At 37.5% G+C, this 21,003-nt stretch overlaps 1 protein-coding gene across 1 annotated transcript; it reads left to right on the top strand.

The window, feature by feature from the left end:
* Positions 1-1,906: 1,906 nt before the first annotated feature.
* On the top strand, positions 1,907-6,697 carry LOC149142965 (potassium transporter 1-like). The gene is made up of 9 exons (XM_089449903.1): positions 1,907-2,561; positions 2,719-2,950; positions 3,040-3,285; positions 3,507-3,557; positions 3,650-3,910; positions 4,317-4,369; positions 4,457-4,571; positions 4,834-5,088; positions 5,172-6,697. The coding sequence occupies exons 1-9, from the start codon at positions 2,490-2,492 to the stop codon at positions 6,236-6,238; spliced, it is 2,352 nt and encodes a 783-aa protein (XP_089306029.1). The 5' UTR covers positions 1,907-2,489; the 3' UTR covers positions 6,239-6,697.
* The last annotated feature ends 14,306 nt before the right edge of the window (positions 6,698-21,003 follow it).

Here is a 21,003-nt window from a genome sequence, read left to right as displayed (position 1 = left end):
AGATATTAAGTGTAATATCGGAGTTAAACAAGGTTGCCCCCTCTCCCCTACCCTATTTGGCATTTACATTGACAAGCTAGAAGGTTGTTTAGAGGAAGCAGGATGTGCTGGCACGATCTTAGCTGGGATAGTCATCATCCTTCTTCTCTACGCTGATGATATTGTTTTTCTCGCAAGGTGCCCATGTGATCTTGATAAGCAACTTAGACTTCTTAAGGATTTCTGCTCTACCTTGGGTATGATTGTTAACATTGACAAACAGAAGTTATGATTATCAAATCTAAGAAGGACACTTATGCTAATTTTATGGATGATAATAGTAACTTGGAGGAAGTGTCTTCCTACAAGTACTTAGGAATTGATATTCATCACAAGCTCAAGTGGAACTATAACATTGAGGAAAGGATTAATGGGGGATGGAAAGCTTATTTTGGTCTTGAAAATAATTGTAAAACAACAAACCTCGTAACGTGGGATAGAAAGAAGTTCCTCTTTGAAACTTTAGTCACTCCGGTTATCTTATATGGATGTGAGGTTTGGGGTTGTAGCATCTCTAGAGAATCCTGGAGAAAGATTGAGCAAATCTAGAAGTGTTTTATAACGTATAACCTCAAAATTAAAAGCAACACACCCTATCCTATTCTCCTTATAGAAGTGGGTCTTTCACCAATAGACAACCTAGCTATGACTAGGCTTTTGTTGTACAAGCACAAACTCAATAACATAGGAGACCATAGACTTCCTAAGCTAGCTTTAAATTCCAGCCAAAACCACCTAAGGCTCAAACGAGATTGGTATAAAGACACTAGGGCCTGGTTAAACCATTGGGAGATCGACGAGAATGTTGCATTGCAAAACATTAATAACATTAAAAACATTGTTATTTCTAAGTTCAAAGAAAAAATGTGATGTGAGAAAGATTTAGTAGCTAAAAGAAAATTAAGATATTATAAGGAGGTCATCAACCCCACCTTAGAAGATCAAAAGTATCTCTCTGTTTTAACTAGCTCAAAGAAGAAAATTAATATAGCCAAGATTAGAACGAACTCTCATGAGCTCCATAGTGAAACTGGTCGTTGGGAAGTTCCTAAAACACCATGGATGGAAAGGTTCTGCCATCCCTGTGAGAATATGAACATCGAGGATGAAAATAACTTCCTCTTAGAGTGCCCCGAGTACAACCACATTTGATCTCAGTTTCAAAATCTTTGTTGCAACACTGACCTTCCTAGCCTTTTACGATGTCAAAATCACAGTGAGCTCGGGAAGCTTCTCTCCAAACTTTTTAAGCATAAAAATAAAATCTTAAATCAAACTAAATAATTTGTTTCTTTAAATCCGTTAGACCAAAGTGTGGTCTCAACACATTAACCATCATCATCATCATCATCATTATTTTTTATTATTTTTTTATAATAGACTTGTTTGAAAAGCGCTTTTTTAATGTGAAAATAAATTTATTTTTAATTCAAATTTAATTTTTTAATGAAAAATATTTATAAGAAAAGTATTTAATTTAACGCTATCAAACATTTTTATATACTCAAAATACTAAAATTCTACGAATATAACCAAAATTTCTTCTCTCTAATTCAAACTCATTCCAAAAAGAGTTATCTTTATTAAGACTTTTTGGATTTTAGAAAAATAAAACCAGAAAAACCTCAAAAAAATCACACAAAAAATAACCCTAAAATCAATTAGATTCCAAAATACCTAATTTCTATGTTCTGCGAGAAAACATCAACATCATCTCCTTCGACTTCGCGTTATTAAAAATGTGACAGCCTAGACTAAAAAGCCCTAATTCGCATTGGAAAGGATTGGCAACCTACCATATGAGCGGTGAACAAGTTTGAACAGAAGCAGATTGAAGCTGTCCAATGAGAGTTAATAGCCCATATCCGAAGTTTTAATTGGCTTGTAAAGCTTTCCCGGACAGAAAACACCCCTCCGAATTAAAAATACTAGTCCGACAGTGTTCAAAACTTTAAATTGCACGGGGAAAGGAGCGGTTTGCAACACGTCTAGCTTATACCCTTTATCCACCAGGATCGGGCTCAGCGGTCCGGCGCTGACTGACAGACCTCTGGTCATGGCCGTAGAGATTGGAGTGATTGTGTACTGAAATAAGATGACGTACGGGGAGAGAACTCCATTACAGTTGCAAGCGGTACGTACCGTTGAATAGTAAAAGATGTGTGGGGTAGTCGGAATGAATTGAAGAGGCGTAAGCCATCGTCAAGCCATCGTAAGAGGCGTAAGCCATCACATGGGTATCTTTGCAATTGGGTTATGGTTAACCCCATGATTTCATTTCCCTAAGTGATTATTCTGATTCGCTTTACTCATCCATTTTTGGGTCTCTCGCTAAATTCTCACCCGCCCTTCCTCGCCTCTCGGATCGGATTGCGTGATATTCAAGAGCAGAAGAAAAACAGTGCTTTTTGGCCTTTATCCAACTCTATGAAGATCTCCATTGGTGAAAAATGAATTTGCAGAGAACTGTGATGGATGTGGAAGTAGAAACAGCAGTTTTGAAAGACTCTGGCAGAGACAAGGTTAGTTTTTATTTATTTGACATATCCAATCTGCTCATTTTATTGAACTGTAACTGTCCTCAAGTGACCTCACTTCTTTGGGCTGTCTGTGCTGGGATTTCTTATGTGGGATGTGATTTTTGATTTTGGGTTTGGGATTGATTTTCTTGTTGAACAGGTGTCCTATAGAACAGCGCTGGCCTTGGCTTACCAGAGCTTTGGAGTGGTGTATGGGGATTTGAGCACATCACCTCTGTATGTATACACGAGCACGTTTTCTGGGAAGCTGAGGCTCCGTGAGCACGACGAGGAGATTCTGGGAGTTCTCTCATTTATCTTCTGGACATTCACGCTTGTTCCTCTTTGCAAATATATATTTTTCGTCTTGACTGCAGATGACAACGGTGAAGGTATGGTTTGTGTTAGTTCGTGCCCTTGGTCAATGGTTCGAATCTCATAGTGCTCTGACTTTTGTTTCTCTTTTTTCTTGCAATGGCAGGTGGGACATTTGCTCTCTATTCATTGCTGTGTAGACATGCAAACTTGAGCCTTTTGCCCAACCAACAACCTTTAGATGCACAGTTGTCCACATATAAGGTTACCAGACCTCGTGAAACTGGCCTAAGTTGTGCAATAAAGTCCTTCTTTGAAAAGCATCAGAGGCAACGTATTTGGCTTCTGCTAGTTGTGCTGCTGGGAACCTGCATGGTGATTGGGGACGGAGTGCTCACTCCAACAATCTCTGGTTGGAATTCTATTTTTCATGATTGAATTGCAGTTTTGAAAAAAATTCGTTTGGAATTAGTAATTTAATTGTAAAAATGAAAAAGATAACTCATTTTATGTGAAAATTGGGAGCTACAATGGTCATCTGTGTATGGAATTGCTTTAATTCTAAGTGGACATTTTCAGGCTAGGTTCATATCAGAACTTTAGGGTTTTTGATCTTTTTTTTTTTCTTCGCAGTTCTGTCGGCAGTTCAGGGCATAAAAGTTAAGGTTGCTCATCTCGATGACAGTGAGCACAATTCCACCCTAAAAACCCTATCAATCTTCAATTGTTTGTTATTGAATTTGAGGATGATGTTTTATTGACTTGATATTTGGCAGGGTACATTGTGCTCATTTCCTGTGTCATCCTGGTGGGACTCTTTGCACTTCAACACTTAGGCACTCGGAATGTTGGTTTTATGTTTGCACCCATCATCATAACTTGGCTTCTCTGCATCAGTAGCATTGGTATTTACAACATAATTCGGTGGAACCCCAAGGTTTTCAGAGCCATCTCACCCTACTACATGTTTAATTTCCTTCGGAAGACCGGAGTAGATGGCTGGGAGTCTCTCGGAGGCATAGTCCTTTGCATTACAGGTTTGCCTGTTTTTTTAACATCTTTCTGGAAATCGTCTACAAGAAAAGGATCCGAGCAAGTCCAGCTTACTATGTCTTAGAAAATCTTTAAAAAGTTAAAGGAATGTTTTCAGCAAATGGTTGTCAGAGTTTACAAAAATTTCCTTTGTAAAACCTACTACATATAAGATTCTTTTCAAATGGATATGATTATTTCTGTAAATTTTCCACTACTCTGCAAATAATTCTTTTTTGAGGGAATGGATGCTAATGTAACTGAGCTGATCCGATGATATGCCCTAATAAAATAACCTGAACAAGTGGATGGATGGCACTACAGCTGAAACTGAAAATTCTTTAGCTGTTAATTACATAAGAAACTTTATTTCTTGTGATGACATTGAAGAATATCAGTCTTGATTAACAGGTGCCGAGGCTATGTTTGCTGATTTGGGACACTTCTCACAGTTGTCAATCAAGGTGAGCAAATGTCTTTGGTTCAACCACTGAAACACACTTAAAATCCACTAAGAAACAATCAATTTAAACTTTGGTATGTAATGGCAGATAGCTTTCACAGCCGTTGTCTATCCCTGCTTGATTCTCGCCTACATGGGGGAGGCTGCATTTCTTTCCCAGCACAAAGAGGACATACAGAGCAGCTTCTATATGTCGATACCAGGTGAGCACATTTTTGTCGAGATAGCATATAAGTCCATTATTCCTTGAAGATATTGGAAAGCTAGGAAGCTGTATTTTATATAACAAAGAGCACAGAATATTTTGTTTTTTTGCTGAACTGGAGAGACTTGTAGATTTCTGAAAACAATTTGGTCATAGTGGGGTCCTAAACACTTGCAAATCTTCTGTTCCAACAAGAATTTTGAAGCCTTTGGAACTAGGACACTTGTATGAGTGTTAATCTGAGAATGAATTTGATGCAGAAGCTGTATTCTGGCCAGTCTTCATAGTGGCTACCTTGGCAGCAATAGTGGGAAGTCAGGCAGTCATCTCAGCTACCTTTTCAATAATCAATCAATGCTCAGCTTTGAGTTGTTTTCCGCGGGTGAAAGTTGTGCACACCTCAAAGCAGATATATGGCCAAATATACATTCCAGAAATAAACTGGATTCTCATGTGCCTCTGCTTGGCACTCACCATCGGCTTTAGAGATACAAATATTATTGGTCATGCCTATGGTATTTCCCCCGGTCCTCTTTGCCTTTCATTATTGTCACGGAGATGTGTTGTGATCAAACTGATTATTTTGCTTGATTTACAGGTCTTGCTGTGACAACGGTCATGTTTGTGACAACCTGCTTGATGGTTTTAGTGATAATCATTGTATGGGAGAAGAGTATTTATGCAGCCGGAAGCTTTTTTGTAATTTTTGGGTCTATTGAATTGCTCTACATATCTGCATGCCTAATAAAAGTTCCAGAAGGGGGCTGGGTCCCTCTGGTACTGTCCTTTATCTTCATGGCTATTATGTACGTTTGGCATTATGGAACTTCAAAGAAGTATGAATTTAACCTCCAAAACAAGGTTTCAATGGAAAGAATTCTTAGTCTAGGGCCAGGTTTAGGGATAGCACGGGTTCCTGGAATTGGGTTTATTTATACAGAACTAGTAACAGGAATTCCTGCCATTTTTAGCCATTTTGTGACAAATCTTCCAGCCTTCCACCAAGTGCTTGTCTTTGTCTGCATCAAGTCTGTTCAGGTTCCACATGTTCCATTGGATGAACGCTTCCTTATAGGCAGAGTAGCTCCAAAAGAATACAGGATGTTCAGGTGCATAGTGAGGTATGGTTACAAAGATATCCAACAAGAAAACTATGACTTTGAGAACAATTTAATTTTAAATATTGCAGAATTTATACAGAAGGAGAGCGAACAGATCTGTGGTACGCATAGCAATGGTTCTCTTGACTGCAATGAAAGAATGTCAGTTATCAGCACGCCTCAAGAATCTCTGATGAAGATGGTCGTTTCAGATGGCCAAGAGGAAGACTCTCCTCGTCCGCATTCTAGATCGCCTGTGAGGACTCCTGCCATAGACATGGGTTCAAGGAAGAAAAAGAAGGTGAGGTTTGAGATACCAGAGAGTCCTGCTATGGATCTGGCAGTGAAAAGCGAGCTTAAGGAGCTGTTTGAAGCAAAAGAGGCAGGAGTTGCATATATAATAGGCCATTCTTATGTTAAGGCTAAGGCATCATCCTTCATGCTGAAGAAGTTTGCGATAGACATTGCATACAGTTTCTTAAGAACGAATTGCAGAGATCCCTCTTCCTTGCTCAGTATTCCCCACATTTCCCTAATTGAAGTCGGTATGATCTACTATGTCTGAGCAGCATCCATGATTTTCAGAAATATCCAATGAAACCAATAGTCCCACATATCAGTTGGAGTGACCTGCTTTGTATATTCCAGAGATATCCAAAAGCTTGTAGAAACATTTTGCCCACATACTGACGTATATTGGAGAGTGTTGGCCAACTGCAGGGCCAGGATCAAGGAAGGCCATGTAAATTTATGCCCTTCCCAAGCTTGTTTTGAGGAGGCATGTGTATGTTTATTTCACAGGAGAAAATTCATCCTCCTTCCAAGCTTGGTTTGAGGAGGCATGAACATGTTTATTTAACACAGCACACACAGATCCAGGATCTTACCTAATTGTATCTATTTCCCACCCAGGCATTCAAATTCATATATCAATGGTTGAAATTTGCCATGACAGGCTTTTGGGTGTCTTGTGAAGCTTTGTCTGTTTCCTCGAACGAAATTTTAGTGCCAGTAATGTTGCCAACCAATGTCAGTATGAGATGCAATAATGAGTGTGGTAATGTCTCTGACGAGGATTCAAGAATATTCGACCGATTAATTTGAGATGGAGTAATGGGTCTGGTAACACCTCTGATGAGAATCGAAGAATATTCAACCACCTGTCAGGCTTTACAGGTTTGGCAAGTCCCCTGTTTTGGTCCAAGAAGACCCCTCTTTTGGTAGCATACATTGAACATGTCACCAAAGTTATTATCTGCACTAAAATCTCTAGTGAATTCATATCCAATTCTAATAGGTCCATACTAATTGCATCCCTTTTTATTACAATGACATCCATGGCATTTTTTTCCACTTACCTCACTTATCTATATGGGACCGCTACTAGGTTTTATATACAGGCAATAAATAACAACATATTCTTCAATTGATGTCAGCTTTCCCTCACTTATCTATGTGGGATCGCTACTAAGTTTTATATACCGGCAATAAATAACAATATATTCTTCAAACCATTTTTTGATTTGGCTATTTTTTCAATAAATAAAAACTTAACGCATTAAGTCAGTTCAAACTTATAAAATAACATGTTTAGTGGTTGTTCAAAATGAAGAATGATATGTCTGAAATTTAGATTATGTTTCTAATAAAAATATGAATAGTTGTGTTTTAAATAAATTATTATTATTATTATATTTTTGTTTTAACGGTTATTCAGTGTTTTTAAAAAAGTAATAATGGATGAAGAAATAAAACTTGTACTTGCAAAATCCGACATGACACACTTTTTGTAAGTACATGCTTTTATGTATTTATCTTCCATGGTCAACCATGACCATTTCTATGAAAATTTCATGTAATTCTTGATGGCCCATTTGTTTTGATGAAGACATGTTGGTTGTAACTCAATGAAGAATGGAATTTGAGTTGTGTCACCTACACTTAGGACCATGGGCAGTGATAAAAGATAACATGATTTGGAAGCATAAGCTAGAAGAACAACACAAGATCCCCACTTTTGGGACATTGATTAATAGAGCACTATAGAACACAAAAGGGGTTGGTAATAGTCAACTAACAAATGCATTTTACTACTTTAATGATGAACCAATGGCCCAAAAGAACCCAAGCACCCAAAGGTGCAACTACATGACTTTACCCTACATGGGGTTAGTTAGACCTAGAGGGAGAGTTAGAGCTAGAGAGAGAGAGATAACATAAAGAGAATATTAAGTCTAGATATAGTGTTTTCATTAAACTATTACGATGTATGGTAAAATTTGTAATGATGACCTTGATTACATTGAATATGGATGGAATGAGTTTCCCATTTCAGAACTTGTTCATGATGTCGATGTTTTACTTAGATGATGTGTTCTTGTGTTATGTTCATCTATCATCATTCCTTCAATTTATTATCATGAATGATCGTCTTTGACATAGTCTAATGTATGGTATAATATTACATAGTTATTTTATGCATAATTGTTGAAGAGTTGTGCAAAGATGAACTACTTGTGTAAATTGTAGCATTTGCATTGACTCTTTAAAGTTGTTTAATGCTTGCCCAAGTCTAGCTAATTGGGCTTGTTTGTTAACATGATTATAAATTAAATATTTGGAATTTGATCCCACCCTGTGCGGAGTAGTGAAACTTGGCATTCTACCTCAGCACATGCCTTAGCTCCACACGTGTTTTATTCCATAGTTCTCTTTCAACACCTTTTAGAGTTAGTAGGACTTTTTAAGTATCAAGACTTATAACACACATCTAATAGACATTAACTATTTTTACTTAGATTATGCTTCACTTTTATATAAATACCATTTGAAATATTTCTGAGTAGAATAAAAAACATTTAATAAATTTTTACAAATAAAAAATTTGTGAAGTTAATTTTTTTGATCACTTTCGCTTCTTATGTTTGTATGTTTGTCTTGCACGCTGACACTTTTGCATTGTCACACACATTTTCACCTTTGCACAATTCTTGTGCACAAGTTAAACTTCTAAAACAAAGGCATGTGTATAGGTAAAGTTTGTTTTTTGGCCTTACTTTTTAAAACCATGTATTTACACAACTCCGGCGGTGTTCTGACAAAGTTTACATAAACCAACATACACAATTGCCATCTCTTGTCCGGGGAACACTTATAAAATTCCCACGGAGTGACATCAAATTTTGCGTTATGTATCATAAGACTTTCCCATCTTTCGTTTCCCGTTAAGTCCTCCACGATTTCTCATTGTAAATGCATAAATATTTACATGCAATGTGGGCACAAGACATGAACATGTGTTAAATGACATAAATCCCCTTCTCACGTGTTTTGTTAGTAAGTGGTTGTTGACAATTTTCAACAATGCATTGTGAATATGTCCCAAGGAATGACTTCTATGACGACATTGTCAAAGTGTCACTCTATGAAAATCTTACAAAGTTTAAAACTGGTGGAACAAAGGCATTTACAAAGCTAAAATTTGTCTTTTGATTTTAACCTTTACAAGCATGCCTTAATACAAGTCTCGCAGGGTGAATATACACAACTCTTGTCTTTATAGTTACAATAGGTAAGTAGTAATTACAATAGGTAAGTAGTTAATAACATTGAGAGAACCATGCAATTACAATTATAAAATGAAATTTGTATACATTGATTTGACCGAAAATAGGTGGCATGTGGCAGAGTTATGGTGTGACATGTGATACCAATGTGGAGTCTGAGACCATGTCACCATGGGACTAATTCCCCAACACGAATTCATGGTGCATCATTTAAAATTGCTAGGTGCTATGAACTAATAGTAGTCAACAGATAAGAATTTATGTCATTTAACATAGGTTCACGTGTCATGGCACTGCAAGGACTTATAGCTTAACAATAAGAGCAAGGGATGAGAAATTCTTAACGAAAATTTCCCATCGTGGCACGATATTTTTACAAGGTGTTTCTTAGATTATGGGCATGTCGAATAGAGGCGTGAGAGAGGAATTGTGTATGTTAGTTGTTGGAAATTTTGACATCAGAGCACAAAAATTATCTAAAGACATGTACAATGCTAAATTTTGAAGCAAGAAATGTGCATAGACAGTTAGTGTGGAAGTATGTCGAAGGTGATAAGGTAAGTTCCATTGTTGCACACAAGATGTGACAAAGAGAAGGGTTTAGCTCCATATAAGGTGAGATAAAATATAGACTTTACCTTTGTACAAGGTGATGCAAAACACAGACTTTACCTTTGTACAAGGTGAGATAAAAAAGACTTTGTTTTTGTGAATGTGTTACATATGCAAAAGAATTGCTTTGACACATGTTTTTGTTACACCACTTTTAGAGTTGATAAGCATTTTTCAAGTGGAACACCTATTGCAAAGGTCTATAAACATTGATATATGCACAAATATTTATATTAATGAAATTAATAAATGTTTTCAGGAATTAATAGTCCATTGTTAGAAATTAAAAGTTTATCTTGTATGACTATCTTTCCAAATGTCACTATCTTCTTGGACATATATCACATAAATCTATAGACATTGATATATGCACATATTCCCATGGATACAATCAATAGATTTTTTTCTGAGAAGCTAAACTTTGTTTTTGTAACTATAAATTCCCCTTCAATTGTTGCCAAGTAAGAAACATGAGAGTTACAGTTGTACATACTGTGTGTTTTGACAAACAAAATAACTCTAGGCCATTAAAATTGTAGGAAAAAAAAATTCTAGCAAATGACAACATGCATGATTACTCATTCATGAATATACATGACCATGCAACAGTGAAAAACACAAAAAACAATGCCATGCATCATAATTCAAATATGCACAAACAATTATACTTATTTGTGTATTTAAAAATAGTTAGAAACACCATTTTTGGGCGGACTACCTTGCAGTGGACAACCATTAACCAAACTAAAATCAAATACAAGGATTCAACAAAGACTCAGTAATGTATTCTTCTCTTTCAGGAGTTACAATGCAGGAAGTGACCATTTCGTTCGTTGGGTTTTTCAAGGTAAGCACTCTAAGAGTCAAGAGCCAAGAGCCAACTTGTCTACGTGTTTTGTTGAATAAGTCTTTAACAAAACAAACATATAAAGGGAGAATGACCACAATCTCCATTAGAAATAGAGAGTGTAATGATTTAAGAGATGAACTTGTAGCCTATTGTAATATGCGCTCGTTAACTATAAACATTTATGAATTGACTTCTTTTGGATAGTTCTCGATTGTTGAAGACATAATGAAGGTCATGCTTCATTTACTCTGTGCAGAGTGAACCATGAAATGTAGACTAATGTTGGGCGCGGGATCCCCCAAGGTAGTTTTGGGGCTAAAAGCCCATATTTTAGTCATAATTTTGTAATCCAAGTGTAAAGACTTCGTATTTTGTGGTCACAGAGCGCATAGATGTTAAAAGAGTCATAGGGTTGTCCGCCCTTATTTTGGAAATGTAATGTCGACTGTAGAAGATCTACCCATGGTCCGCGGACCATGGGATTGTATAAATAGAGCTAAGCTCTAAGTAGTTTAAAGAAAAAATCAATGAAGCAATGAAGATATGATGTATGAGAGATAGTTCTAAAGTAGAAGTCTAAGTCTTGGGTCGTAGCGTAGGTAGAGGCTCTACAGCTGAGTGCGCAGAGGCCTAGAAGTCCGCAGTTGAGTGCGTGGACCCCTGCAGCTGAGTGCACAGGATGGGTCGAGTCTGTAATTGTTCGGAATTATTAATAAAGAGAAGTATTCTACAATTTCTGCGTCTTTATTTCCTGTTTATGCATTTTGTTATATTGGATATGAATTTCACTTATAATGCTTATATGATGCACGAATATATGTAATTGTGTTGGATAAGTGAACGCAAGTAAGAACATCTGTTTACGTGAAGCTAACTAAGATCTGTTAATAAGATAAGTAAGACACTTAGCCTGGTTTGGGAAATATCACAGTTTGCTGCCCTAGTAGCGTGATAGTATATTAGCCTCAGGTTAGCGCTGCGCGAAAGCCAATTGTACCCTTTCGCGAAGGTACTGAAGGGTGGAACAGAGGGCTAAGCAACCTGCGTGAAGGCAGGTATAGCCGGAATAAACCGACATCACATCCATCTCAAGGGTGCGGAAACTTGGTTCCAACATCCCCCCATACTGCTTCGGGTGAGACTTCAGTGCGCACTCCGCACCCTAATGCTGAATGGGCCAGTGGTGTAGGGATTTATTTGGCTAACTAACGTTGAATCTGGGTCAAGCACCCTCAAGCCAACAAATGGTTCTGATTTTCGGGACTAAAATCTGCACAAGAGATGTGTGATGTCGTATCACTGGAATCCAACTAAGAAAGAAATCGAACGCTGGTTGGACAGAAGGATTCACGAGTTCGCAGCACAGGAGAACAGAAACCTGTAATTGTCAAAAGAACAGTGGTTGGACCGATACCTATATACAGAGATCCATAAAATCTTTTTCACCTCCTTTCCTACTGAGCTATACGAGTGGATCGCGAAGCTAGCAGATAGTCAAGGAAGGTGGAAACTTGATGGTCCTATTGTGTGGACCCCGGAGCTAGTGCAAAGGTTGGAAGCATCGGAAGATAAGATTACACGCACTGTTGATCATTGGTTCGATCACATCATAGGAGGATTGTCACTGAGTTCACAGTTGACACCTCAGTCAGCTATAGCAAGGCAGAGAAACGTTTTTTCAAAGGACCGTGAGGTAAGTACGTAAAATCCCTGAATACTTGGATTAAAATGTTGTTGTGTGAAAAACAGGTTATGCAACTACCTTGATGTTTGGGACTACGTGAAGCGGAAAAAGTTACAGAAATGAAGGAAATAAGGGTCTAGAGTATAGCCCCTTGATTTCACCTCCACGAGGGGACGAAGAAGGGATAGCGAAGGTCTCTCTGCGAAGTGCTATTCAGTTAATAAGACAAGGATTCCCATGAATACCACCTCTGCCCACACCACCTCCGTCTTCACCACCATTGCCTCCACCTTCACCCGTACCACCTCCACCTCCACTGTGATTCAGTGTGGCGAAAACAGTGAAGTTTCCTTTGTTCAAAGGCTTGGGAAATGAGAACTCGGACCGATTCTAGTTTGTTGTGAGGGTTGTATGGGGAGCTCAAGGTGTTACAGATGATCATATAAGGAAGGCGACGCTGGTTAGTGCTCTGCAAGATCACGCGCTAACCTGGTACATTAAGTACTCAAAAGTCGTGTTCAAAAGTTTTGTATTCATCTATCAGGATGTGAGAACACATGGGTCTCATACGATGCCACACATTGGTTAATTTTGTAGATCGATTGTTTAATCCTATAGTTAAAATAAGGGTTGTTTAAATATTGTGATTATTGTTTCTTTTATTTTAAGAGTTTTAGAGTTATGTTTTATGGTCATTATTTCGATTTTAATCTCTGAGCATAATTATAAATTTCCTTTTGGTTTCACCTTGTGTGTTGACGTTTGGAATTACTGTTAACTGTTCTTATACATAGCCAAATTTGATCTATGGAACAATGTATTTTTCCTTGGTCTGTACATACATTTTGTTGTCATACATTTTGCCACACATATTCCCTCTTGTGCTTATTCTTTATTTCGTGTGATCTTCAACTATGCAGACCTCTTTTTTTCACAATTACTTCTTTAGCACTTGTCAGTGCTCGCACATTTTGGCACTCACCATTATTGATTGCCTATACTTTTGTGATGATCAAAATATTTGGAGGCCAAATATTTATCTCAATTCATTAACTTTCACTATCATTAATTAGTACCGGTATGAAATGTTTTAAAAGTGAATCAATCTTTGAATTAAATGGACGAGATCATTTTAACAATTTGAGGTTTATTGACACGATTTGCCATAAAAAATTCTCTCTTAATCTACTAATTTTCTATTTATTGGTCTATCATGCCCAACGAAAGTCATGCCAGATAGTAAGAGCTAGTAATTACATAGGAAAGTGATGAAATTAAAGCTAACTGGCATTGAGAATGCCAAGATACATTTTGTATTTCTAAGAAAAACAACATAGAAGCAATTTGTCATTTTACCTTTAACCGACTTATGCATCAACATAGGAATTTTCGTGCATAACACTCGTCTCTGCACCCTTCCCACTTAGTGTTATTATTATCTGTTTGTACGCCAAGTTTCATGACCACAAATATTTCATATTTATTTCACTTCGTAAATTCTCTTGTGACTTGTGATAATTATATGGAAGATATTAAAACTAGAGCAAGTGGTGAATTAAATATACGAGATGGTTTTGCAATTTTGAGAATTATTTTCACACTGTCTCATAAATGGTGACCATAGTATGCTAAATTGTTATTTATTAAAATTGTCATGTCTAAGAAAGTTCACACAATAAATAGTAATAGTTAGTGATTATATATAAAACAAAGAGTTCACAGTTAACAGGCATTGGCAATGTCACTCATTAAATATCTATTTTTTAGTACAAAGCAAAGATGTATGGCAAAGGAAGGAAATAAGTTGTTTGCAATGATACAATTAACTTGCACATATTGATAAGAACTTTCACTGGTTTATTGCTTACCAGTGGTATGTGAACCCACTGACCAAACAAAAGAACAATGAAAAAATTTGGAAGATCAAATTGACAAATTTGCATGTGTCCTAGATGTTTTCTATTTCAAAGAAATTGTTTGTTTGTGTGCAAATAATTTTTGATCCAAAGACAATAAAAATCACAACAGGAGTAAAAAAAATCCAATTACTCTCACTCCAAAGGCATTCAGAAGGACATTCAAACTCCCAAAGCCAAATAAGTGCCTAAAGTTGTCAGAAGCAGACAATTTTCTAGAGTCATAAGCAGACAATTTTCTGGAGTCATAAGAAGGGGAGATGAACATTATTCAAGATTTCATTTTGCCAACTTCCCAGGTCCTTTTGATATTTCCTTTCTAGATACTTCTTTGTTTCGACATCCTTTTGGAGACTTTTCTTGGCTTTTCACCTGTGTGATCGAGCAAGAAACCACAAAAAATGTTCCCAAATACATACTTTACGTCTTGTACTACTTTTACAAAAGAGATTGTTTATTTGACTGGGTTGATCTCATTTCCAATGAGTTGTCTTTCCAGTTAGTCAATTTATTGAAGAGCTACAAATTCTTTACAATGGCATACCTAATAATTTCCCTCATGTCCAATCATCTGTTTAATGATCCACTTCATAGAGCTAATTTCAATCTAGATGAAGAACTAGTCTAGTTTTGGCATCCCATACTATGGAAGCATAAAGCTTGTTTTCAGTTTTATGAAATACACGATTTGTTTGCAAGTAAAATCATTTAGATCATAACTAGACGAGAGCCCACCTAAATATTAGCATAGGTTCAAGCTATCCTGTGGGGCAAAGATTTCCATGAAGAAAGAGAGAGTAACACCATGATTCATATATATGGATTTCAAGATAAGCCACTACTACCCAATTTTTTTATGGATAATTATTTTGTTATTGAAGTATGTAGGCAATACCATCCATGGTTAGTTTTATTTGAACGCAAAAAGAAAAACCAATTTATTTCTTTGACATTTATTGTTGGAGAAGTCACTGTCAATAATGCAAGCCACCTTGCAAAATTTATAGATTCTTTAAAGTATTTTAACTTAAGTGAAGTTCAAGCTTTTCAAGGCTTTGATCTAGAAGCTATATTTTCCAGATGCTTAGACGGTGTTAGATACAACAATTTATTTATAAGAGACATAGAGAGAAGTGAAGAAAGTAACGCTGACTAACCCAACAAGCAAGAGCTACCAATATATACTAAAGAAGTGGTTGAAGAAACCAATACCAATATAGGAGGAAGATATAGGAAGAGTAAAAAAAAATATATGGAGCAACCTCCAAGTTCCACACTTGAGACTTGTCCAACTTCATCTTCCATTCAATGGAAGAGAAGTGCTACTTCAAGTGCCACATTGAGTTTAGCAACAACCATCAAACTAAGCGATTTCTATAGACAATTTCCTTGTACAATTGCATCACCTTGCCATTACGTGAAGTGCCATATTGAGTTGACCTATACCCCTCTTCGTAAACTGGGTCACAACCGAGGAGATTTGAACCTTGGATCTCTCATTTTTAACAGATTTCACATCACTTTGATCACCAATTGGGTTGTTCCCCTGGGGAATCCATTATTATTATTATTATCATCATCACCCATTGATTGCATAATTTAAATTGAGATATTATTTATTATGAGTCATTATTACTTGGATTTAAAATCTAATTCATATTTATAGCATCATTAGTGTATTGATGCGGCAATATTGCAAATCAACATACCATAATGATAATTGTAATTACTAGAGTTGAATTCCATGTATGTGAAAGAAATTTCTTCCTTGCATCGTACACGCGTTCTCTTGCACAAGACCCACGATACAGGGATTTCCATCATTTAAATAGTTTCACTTCTAGTCGCGGGACTACATGTAATCACTTATGGTCTAACAATAAGATAGTGAAGTGCGATTAATGGAAAGTGACACACAGGAAATTTTTACGAAAAATGAAAAATTTGACATCACACCATGAGAGTTTTAGTGTGTTCCTTGGGTTTGCGCCCTAAGTCCCCAACCTCAACAAAACCTTAGCTAAGCTTAACATATTTATCTAAGAAATGATTTTTCTTACAAGATTATACCAATGTACATAAAATTTGTGTGAAGTTGATGTTTGTACGAAACAAGAACTTGTGCATAATTGAAACCTATGTGGAATAAAGACATGCATAACTAAATTATGTGTGGAATTGAGCACACAAAAAGGTAAGTTCCATAGTGTGAAATAAATGTGTTTCTTGTTCCGCACACACATTTTCCTCACACGTGTTCTCTTGCACAAGAGTCGCTAGATATGGATTTCTATGTCAGTTAACAAAAAGTTTGGTGTCCCATCACGAAACTACTTGTGAACACTTACAACTTAACAATAAGTCAATGGAGCACAGTTAACAACAATAAAGAGACATATATGTCTTACAATAGATAGAAAATTTTATGTCGTGCCATGGGAATTTTATAGCGTGATCCTTGAGCTTGCACCCCAAGTATCTATCTTCCAAAAACCTTACCAAGTCTAATGCAATTACCCATGAAGGCATGAATTTAGTAAAAGATTACAGTCATCATTGTAGCTTAACTTTCGTGTTCTATGAAACAAAAACTTTTGAGAAATTGAAATCTTTTTAGAAAAGGACATGTGCGGAACTATAGACATAAAAATGAAAGTTCCGTTATTATACACAAGTTGAACCCAAAACCAAATACTAAATCAAATTGAAAAAGTGGCACAAATATCAAGAATTCGGTGAAACGATTTCTCTAGTCATAGAATTCCTTTTTGCATTGGATGCAAAGAAAGGAAGATGACCTTGTTGTGGTAAAATATGCTTGTAGTTAATGTAAAAATGGTATTGTTAACAATTTTTGATACATAGATAACTATAATTGTTTTTGCATATTTCAATTATGTCTTATGACATACTTTCTTGTGTCTTTCACTAATGCATGACCATGCATATTTATGAGCTAGTAACATCGGTGATGGAAAATCTATCTGAAAACTATCATCTACCAAGCATTTACAATGAGAAAGCCCATTTTTCTTTGCATATGCTACACATCCATACATACCTTCCATCATTTTTAGACCTAGCAATATTATCGAATCAGGGAGACTTACGATTGTATCTAAAGTATGTGCGGAACAAACACATGTGCGAATGTACATTTTTAAGGGTAAGTTTCATTGCTCCAGATAATGTGCCCAAACAAAAACATTTAGTTTATAATCATGTTCCATTGTTTTTATTTCCTTCTCCTTCCTCTCTATCTTTTTCCTATGCTTAAAACACACCTTTTCTATGGTTTTTGTTTATATGTATAAAAAGCATGGTTATTTTCTTTTGAACCATGCAAAAAACAAAAAAAAATGATTTTTTTACATGTTGTTCCCATTATTGCGCCCCTCTCACTCGTTAAGGTGTAAAATATTACATGCAGTCTCCCAGTGACACATGAATTCCAGTTAAATAACATAGTGATTTCCATCTCCCTTCATCTGTTAGATTGCGGATGGAAACCCTCGACACTTCTAAATTGCACACTAAATACTACATTGATGAATAACTTCCACGATGATGTGGCTTTAAAATATAGATTTATCTTTGCTAGGTGTTCCTATCATGGAATAACATGTCATAATTTGCAATAAGATACCTATAACAATAACAATGGTGTTAAATTATGGTATGTTCAATGCTTAGAGTAGTTTACTTATTTTTATTATTATTATCCACATATTAGCAATCACATGTACAGTAAGTAAAGTGCAGATAGAACATTAAACAATCGACAGAAAACAAGCCAAGACATGAGACACCAGATGTTGCGGCTAGCCAGGGACAAACCCCAATATGGGGAAACCCTTTGATAAAATCTTCTTTTATCTTCAATAATTCAGCGGAGAGAAATAGTACAAAAATCTGATTTGTATCAGCAACAACAAACTGTAGATCAGCGGCATCAGCATTACCGACATCACTGGCATCAGTATCATTGGTATCACCGGCATCATCAACATCACCGGCATCACCGACATCAACATCATCGGCATCACCGGCATCAACATCATCGACATCACCGGCATCACCAGCATCAACATTAAACTAGGGCAGACAATATATTGCAAACGGACCGTCGGATCGGCTTGATTCCTTCACCAAAAAATGCAGCCTTCTGAGGAGAGTCAGATCCACTTACAGCGTAGTTCAGAGAGGGAGAAAGATGGTCAACGCTGGTCAAAATTCCGATTTGCAGTTGCAACCTTAAATCTGCATCCTTCCTTCCACACATGTGAGAGAAGAGCCTCTTTTCTGCGCAGTAGGAGAAGAGCCTCTTTTCTGCGCAAGAGAGAGAGAGAGATGTGATGAGATGAGTGTATCCAAATGAGGAAAAGACCTCCTATATTTATACACAACTATTGATGATTGAATAGATGCGACTGTTGGGCTTCTGAGCCTACATGAGTTGTTGGTCGGCTTGATAATTATTCCATAATCAAAATAAATTCATATCTCCATAAATACTTATCGGAATTGGATGATATTTAGATCAATCCTACACCTCTCGATGAGAGGAATCTAATAAAAATATTATCAGCCATGAATAAGATGACCCACATGGAGTTTGGCCCTAGTTTCCAATTTTAACACTCCCTCTCAACTAGGGAGAACTCCATCTGCAATTCGTCTATCAGTCGCTACTATTCATCCATCAAATGCACTGCCCTGTACAACTTGACCCTTGCTCTGCTCTATTCTATCCTGCCTACTCTGCTCTATTCTGTTATGCCCTGTTTTGATCTGCTCTGCTCTGCTCTGTTCTGTTCTGCCCTATTCTGATCTGCTCTGCTCTGTTCTGCTCTGCTCTGCTTTGTCCGAATTATGAAGAAGAAGAAATGATCGAGGATGTATCATACTAACTCAAAGTCAATCTCAGAGTGTGTACCACTGGTCCCAGACTAGTCCTCAACTGACCCGAAGTCAGTGTCATAGTGGGTACAACTCCTACCACTGGTCGCAGACCAGTATCATCCTCCACTGACTCAAAGTTAGTCTCAGAGTGTGTACCGCTAGTCCCAGACTAGTCTCAACCGTCCCGAAGTCAGCATCATAGTAGGTACCACTCCTACTGCTGGTCCCAAACCAGTCCTCCACTGACCCAAAGTCAATCTCAGAGTATGTACCATTGGTCCCAGACCAGTGTCAACCGACCTGAAGTCAGCGTCATAGTGGGTACAACTCCTACCACTGCTCCCATACCAGTATCATTAATCCCAGATCAGTGAAGGTCATCCTAGCATAGAGAGTACGATAGATACAACGATGTGTCCATCAGTACTACTATGGTCCTTATCCTCATTTCCCTGCTCATTAATCAGATGAGAGGTACTTCCCATGAGTCCTAGACTGCATGGGTAGGATGCATCGATAGGAGAACTAATCAATCCTGTCCTCACAGGAGAACTAATCATCCTTCTACACAACCGTCATGGTGAACACATCATCCAGACCTCACAGGAGAACTAATCATCCTGCTACATAATCGTCATCGAGAACACATCATCCAGACCTCACAGGAGAACTAATCATCCTGCTACATAATCGTCATGGAGAACACATCATCCAGACCTCACAGGAGAACTAATCATCCTGCTACATAATCGTCATGGAGAACACATCATCCAGACCTCACAGGAGAACTAATCATTCCGCTACATAGTCGCCACGGGGTGTTACAGGGAAAGTTTTGATTATTTTACCCTGTGGTCATATGTCGCTCCAAGAAGTACCCCGCACCCCCCTCGGAGCTACAAGAGCTCCATACATCATACAAGACCCTCATCAGAGGGTTTCTGAATGACACCAAGTCGTTCTCGGAAAGTAAAAAAATTGACCTTTCATAGGGGCTTTGTCAGAATGTCGGCGACTTGTTCATCTGTACCGATATGTTGGAGCCTTATAGCTCCCCGCTGCACCATATCTCGAATATAGTGGTACCTGATATCGATATGCTTGGAGCGATCATGAAATACGAGATTCTCTGACAAACGAATCCCACTTTGGTTGTCACATAGGATCACGGTGGTATCCAATGTAAATCCAAACAGCTCACTAAAGAGCTTTTGCAACCAGATTGCCTCATAGGAGGCCATGCTAGCAGCAATATACTCTGCCTCGGCGGTGCTCAAAGCCATCGACTTCTGCTTCCTGCTCATCCAGGATATCGAAGTAGATCCCAAGGAGAAACAACACCCGGAAGTGCTCTTACGATCCACCACACTGCCTGCCCAATCAACATCAATGTATCCAAGTAGTCTCACATCTCCGGCAGTGTATCTTAGCCCATATGTAATTGTGCCACGAAGATATCTCAACAAATTCTTGGCACCAATCCAAAGTATGTGGTGAGGTTCAACCATATTTTGACTCAACGTGTTCACTACGAAGCATATATCTGGACGGGAGTTCACTAAGAACATTAATGCTCCGACGAGTTGGTGGCATTTCATAAAACAAGTCCAGCAACGCTACTGCTTAACTTCTTAAAGTCAAGCTCCATCAGGGTAGTTACAGGCTTGCAGTCCACCATACCGAATCTTTCCAATATCTTCACCACATATTTTCCTTGAGATAGGAGAATTTCCCTTGGCTTCTGCCAGACTTCAAGTCCTAGGAAATAGTGCATTAGTCCTAGGTCCTTCATTTCAAATT

The sequence above is a fragment of the Pinus tabuliformis genome, chromosome X (genome assembly GCF_031772625.1).
Source record: "Pinus tabuliformis cultivar Carrire ecotype Pingquan chromosome X, CPIR1, whole genome shotgun sequence".
In the NCBI taxonomy this organism is placed as follows: Eukaryota; Viridiplantae; Streptophyta; class Pinopsida; order Pinales; family Pinaceae; genus Pinus; species Pinus tabuliformis.
This window is presented reverse-complemented; position numbering and strand designations above follow the sequence as displayed.

Excerpts from the sequence above, each read along its gene's own strand:
- LOC149142965 (XM_089449903.1), top strand. The coding sequence starts at position 2,490 with ATGAATTTGCAGAGAACTGTGATGGATGTGGAAGTAGAAACAGCAGTT. Across the intron at positions 2,562-2,718 it reads AAGACTCTGGCAGAGACAAG|GTGTCCTATAGAACAGCGCT; the intron begins GTTAGTTTTTAT and ends CTTGTTGAACAG. Across the intron at positions 3,286-3,506 it reads GCTCACTCCAACAATCTCTG|TTCTGTCGGCAGTTCAGGGC; the intron begins GTTGGAATTCTA and ends TTTTCTTCGCAG.